This window comes from Quercus suber, unplaced genomic scaffold (assembly GCF_002906115.3).
Source record: "Quercus suber isolate HL8 unplaced genomic scaffold, Cork oak 2.0 scaffold_18, whole genome shotgun sequence".
NCBI lineage: Eukaryota > Viridiplantae > Streptophyta > Magnoliopsida > Fagales > Fagaceae > Quercus > Quercus suber.
In genome coordinates, this window is record NW_027069483.1 from 40,367 (window position 1) to 46,114 (window position 5,748).

Consider the following 5,748-nt stretch of genomic DNA (forward strand, 5'->3'; position numbering starts at 1 on the left):
AGGATCAAATTCATCATCAAAAGAACTCCCAAGAACTACCAGCACCCATTGGACCTTTACTCTCTATCTCTTTTTTTATTTTTATTTTTAATAATAGGCCAAATTCGGTACCGACCGAAATTTGCATCTCGGCCGAAATTGGCTGGAATTGACCGGAATGGATCGGAACGGACCGAAATTTGACCTGAGGTGGAACGTGGGGTATTCCGGTACCGGTTTCCATACCGGTACGAAAAATTCCGGCCGGAACGGAACGGAATCAATAAAAATGCTTCGAAAGATCCTCGTTCCTCAACCCGAGCCCCTTGAAGAGGTCTAGGTACATAACCTCAGCCCCACTTCCCTGGTCTATCATTATTCTCTTCACAACGAAGCCGTCTATCCTGGCCGTGACTATCAATGCGTCATCGTGCGACTGAATTGTTCCTTCCAAATCGCTATCGTTGAAAGCAATTGGCTCTCGGGTGAGTCTTATCTTCTTTGTGGGAGGCTGCATGCCCGAACTTCCTTCTACTGACACTACTGTCAACACCTCTTTCCCCCTTGCCGTAGTGAGGCCCTTCGGGGCAATGTGGATAACGTCAATTACCCCTAGAAGGGGTGGAAGGGGATTCCCTCTCTGTGGTACGCCCTGCCCTGCTCCTCGATTCCTGGCATCCATCACAAACTCCTTTAGATGCCCAGCCTTAGCCAGCTGCCTGGGATGATCCCTCAACACTCGGCATTGCTCGGTGGTATGTCCCTTGTCTTTATGGTAGGTGCAGTCTAGGTTCGGATTTCTCCTAGAGGGGTTTCCACCCATCCGGTTTGGCCACCTAAAATATGGTTCATGTTTAATCTTATCCATGATTTTGTGCACAGGCTCCTTGAACATCATGTTTACCTCCCCTACCGGTGCTTCTGGTTCTTGAATTCTCAAATTCCCCCATGCCCTCGATTGAAAACCACTCTGCCGAGGACGATCTGTCATCTGCGCCTTGCCTTTACTTTGTATCCTGTCATCTTCCAGCCGTTTATACTCTTCAATACGCCTCATTAGCTGCCTCATATCCTCGGGAGGTTTCTTAGTTAACGACTCCCTTAGCCCTGACTCCTCGGGCAATCCCATTCTAAAAGTACTTACAGCAATCTTCTCGTTCCCTCTGCCAATCTCATTGTAGAGCTCCCAGTATCGACTAGCATAATTACGAAGGGTTTCCCCTGCCCTTATCTTCATGGATAGCAGTGCGTCTATCGGTTGAGGCTCCCGGCTACATGTTACGAACCGGGTCCCAAACTCTTGTATCAGCTCTGCGAAATTGTGGATGGAGCCCTTACGCAACCCGTTGAACCATCTTAAAGCTGTGGGACCAAGGCTGGAGGGAAAAACCTTGCACATCAGAGCGTCATTGCGGGTATGCAGAGACATCATTTGGATATAGTGGCTGACGTGCTCCACCAAGTCCGTTTTCCCATCATACGAATTGAAAGGTGGGCGCGTAAATCTGTCCGCATTGGTGCCCGCTCAATGTCTGTTGAGAACGGGGATCGAGCTGCCCTTTGCAGTGCATGGCTCATCGCATCCATGGCCGCATTCTGGGGCCGTCTCTCCTCTGGAGAGTCCGAGCCCCAATCTTCATACTCCCGCGAATGAGAGCGATTTTTTCTTCAGCGAGATTCCCTTGAATGTGAACAGTCTCAGTGCTGCTGGGACTCTCTCGAATGTGAACGCTCCTGGTGGTGGTGGGATCTTGATTGATACAATCCCATTCCGTGTTGTTCTTCCCCGGCGTCAGGCCTTCTCCCTTGGTTGTCTTGATCCATTCTGCGGCGCTCGTTTCTTGCTTCCAACTCCAAGTCTCGTACTAACCTGCGTAGCCGTTCAAGCTCCTCGTCCCTCTCATCAAACTGCCTACACCCTGAAGCATTGGACAATGTTCTCTGTGTTTGATATGACCCTTCTCCAAGGCCGGACTGTTCTTCCAATTGCTCGTAAGCTTGGTATTCACATCTCTTCTGCCTCTGTTCCCGCCAGGAGGATCCCCGAGAAGATCCTGCCAAGCCACTTTCGGCATTACTTCCAGACATTTTCTTACGTACGAGTCTTAGCGGAACCACTGCTTTATAGGAGATCCCCACAGATGGCGCCAATTGTGCGGGCCAAATGAGGTGCAAATGGACCGCGCCTCACCTGGGCTCACAACTTATTTGAGAAGTGGGTAAAGGATTTCCTACAATGGGTGGTTCATGGCACAGAGGCCCAATGAGATCACTTTTCTCTCTCGACTTGGCTATCTTTTTCCTCTCGCCCTCTCTCTCTTCCTCTCAAGATTCTTCAACCCCCCATCCACTCTCCAACCTCTCTTATTTATAGTACTCTGATTAGTGGGGTGTTATGATTGTTTTTGCAATTAGTGCAATGAGAGGTCCAATGTCATCAGTTATAAGTGGCTGGTTAGGTGGGAGTGGGGTGTGGTGAGGTGAAGGTGGCTTTGGAACTTGATTCCTACTTCAGCGAGTATGACCGGCAGAAACGCTTCAGGGTATTGCCGGTCACGGTCATGGTGGGATGCTCGGCAATTATCTTGCCTATGTTGTCCGGCAATAGTTTCCCGAGCAGACACTAAGTGGTAAAACCTGGGCCTACACCCTGTGTGGGCTTTAGGGTGGGATCCCAGAAAAAGAAAAGGAAATGGGAACAATGGGCCGTAGCATTCGTGTTTGAACTCAAGGCCCAAATGGGCCTGGTCATCTCGGGGCTGTACAGTAAATTTCTCCAAAAACATTTACAGTACTTTTTTGTAATGGTTTTAGTTATAAAACTTAGTTATCTTCAAGAGAGTGTGACTTAATTCTTTGTATAAGTATCGCTTTTATCATGAATGTGCGCAAACATATATTATTTGATTATTATTCAATTCTATGCACAATCCATTTGAATTGATCTAAATTGGTAAAGTTCTATCCCGGATTGTATTTTTTTTTAAAGAAGAAATTATTAATTTTTATCTGCAAAAGGTTTTGGTTTTTCTTTTTTTAAAGTAGACCCCAAAAGAATATTTTTGAGGTTAAGATTTATGTAAGCTAGTTGCTGGATTTTGTCATATTATTAAGCCTGAATTAAATTTGGGCTAGGATTGGGGCAAAAATGGGAGGTGATTTAGGGCTTGTGCAAACTGGACTAAAGTATTGCATTTTAATGCTGGTAGTGAGTTCTATGGGCCTAGAAATGGGCCTTGCTCTTGATCTTGTCAATGGAGACCTTTGTTGTGCTTTCTGATGGCTTTCTCTAGTGTGCGTATTGTGTTTGTTTTGTTATGTTGTATAAAATTTATTCTTATTCATCCCAAAGAGTTATGTAATTTGAGATATGCAAGCTCTCTTCCTTTTAGTTTCATTTTCCTCCAAAAGGTTTCAAATTAAAAAAAAAAATTAATAAAAGTTTTTCATCTTCCTCATCTTTTAGTCGTCTTGCACCCTTCTAGCTGTCAGGCCTAGCCACTCCTCAACTCCAATTGTCTCACCAGAATTCAAAGAAATTTCTCCCCAGGGTTCGAGCCTCTCCAAGTTTCAGGGTAAAATTGAATTGATCTTTGACCATTGAATACCATTTTTATGGATTTATTATTATTTGCTATTGTTGTAGATCGCTTAAGGGATTTATCTTGAAATTGTGAGAGAATTTGGGATTAGAAACAATCGGGTACTTAGGATTTGATAAGTAACAAATGCCCAATTGAATAGGGGATTTTAATTGGATTATTGGGCAATTGATTTGGGAGGTTAATTAAATCATGAAACATTAATGAATTAAGGGCTAGGTTACTAGTGAATTTTCTACGTTGGACAATTTCAAAGAAATTTTATAAAAAATTGAAAAGTTTTTGTAACCTTGTTTCTGACAGATTTGGGTATACCGACTTGATGACTTGAGATTGACATGGAATTTTGACACAAAATTTGGCTAAATTGAGTTAATTCTTAATTTTTTGAAATTTCTAGTTATTTTAATTTTAAAGCCAAAGTAGTGAGGAAATTATTGGTTCCCATAGTGTTTGGTTCTAGGCTTAAAAACTTTCAAGTCCAGGCAACATCATTAAAAAGATATTGGAGTAATTAATCAAACTCTACAAGAACTTTATTTAGAGACCCATAATGTGTTTCGTTACTGATATTTGATGGTTTAGGCTGTAAATTTATTAATGCCATGATGTAAATCTTTTAGAAATTTGCTTTGGTTCCATTTAACTATCTCAAAACATTCGTTTATTGGTTGGTTAGGTATAAACAACAAGATAGAATGGCCAAGTGAGGTATTTGGGTGATAGCTTATGTGTTTTTTTTGTAAAAATTGTCTTGAAAATATTGATCATCTTTCTTCTTTGAATTTCTTTCACTAGAAGAGTTTAGGATGATGTGATGAAATTGTGTCTAGTTTCTAATGCTCAGTTTGTGTAGGAGGACTAGATTGCTTAGGGCTAGAAAGTTAAAAGGGAAGAGTAATAGCCTGCAAACTTTCTTGGTACCAAATGACCTACCACATTTAGCTACAAAGAAATGCCATAGTTCATGAAGATAAAATTTGGACTGAAGAGTAGCTCAAGAGAAGCATCATTAAGGATGTCAAAGCTAGGTTCAGGTTTCAAACCAAGTTCAAGAAGTCAGTTTTAAATGCTACCATCTGTTGTAATTGGGGGATTGATCCAAATGGTATTTTAGTTTGATCCTAGATCTCCTATGTTGTGTTTTGCCAAAGTGTTATTGTGTTGTCCATGTGTAGTTGCACTCAAGTGCTAGTTCGAATGTTGTATAGATATGTTGTTTAGTTGTTAGTACATTTTTACTTTGCTACTTGCTTTGGCTTGTTCAGTTTTGTAGTTAGATTTGTAATTTGGTTGCAGTAGCAGTGAGCTTCCCTATGTTGGTTTCTTTCCTTCTCTAGTTTTGTGGGTTTCTCCTATGTACTCTTGTAAAGTCCATATTTTTATATTGGCAACCATGAACAAATTGTAACCTTTAGAACTTAGTTTGTCTAGTAGTTTATTTTAGGAATATCTAGTTAAACAAGACAAATGAAGTTCAACATAGATGAAGACTCAAAGAAATCAGAAAAGCATGTGTAGATAAGTGTTACTTATTTCGACTAATTGAAATGCACATCTCAATCAATCGAGAATCAAGCCAAATTTCATATTTAGCTTTTCTCTCAGCCATTGGATCTAGGGTTTTAATGGAACTTAAGTATATATAAATACAAATCCTAGAGCACGTTTTTACACATTCAAGAGGGGAGTGTTTTGTACATAGATCTATAGGTTTTCCAAACCCTTTTAAAGCTACAACTGGAGACCTTGTGTTAACAACTATCCAATCATAAAGCAAAGCTACTACATTCAGTTAACCACAGTTGCTAATCTAAATCTTTGAGTGGAGATCTCAAAGTCACAAATTGGAAAGTCTGTGTTGCTAATTCAAATCTTTGAGCAGAGATTTCAGAGTCACAAATAGGAGCGTTTGTGTGCAACAGTTTCATAGTAGAAGAGTCTGTGAATTCAGAGCTACATGTGGTCACGCCAGTAAGTACTAAACAAGGTAACAATAGATTTGGGGTTAAGTCTATTGTACAAAATTTGATTCTATTAGTGAAATGTTGCCTTGAGGATTGTTTAGGTTAAATCCTCCTCAGGTTGTTTACTTTGAAATCACAGTTTCAAAAGTTTTCCTGGATTATCATTCTTGGTGTTCATGTGATTTGTGAATGTGCATGTG

At 41.0% G+C, this 5,748-nt stretch overlaps 1 protein-coding gene across 1 annotated transcript; it reads right to left on the reverse strand.

Annotated features, from left to right (window-relative positions):
• Window positions 1–259: 259 nt before the first annotated feature.
• LOC112005321 (uncharacterized) lies at window positions 260–1,408 on the reverse strand. The gene has a single exon (XM_024037570.1). The coding sequence runs from the start codon at window positions 1,406–1,408 to the stop codon at window positions 260–262; it is 1,149 nt and encodes a 382-aa protein (XP_023893338.1).
• Window positions 1,409–5,748: the final 4,340 nt, after the last annotated feature.

Excerpts from the sequence above, each read along its gene's own strand:
- LOC112005321 (XM_024037570.1), bottom strand. The coding sequence starts at position 1,408 with ATGTCTCTGCATACCCGCAATGACGCTCTGATGTGCAAGGTTTTTCCC.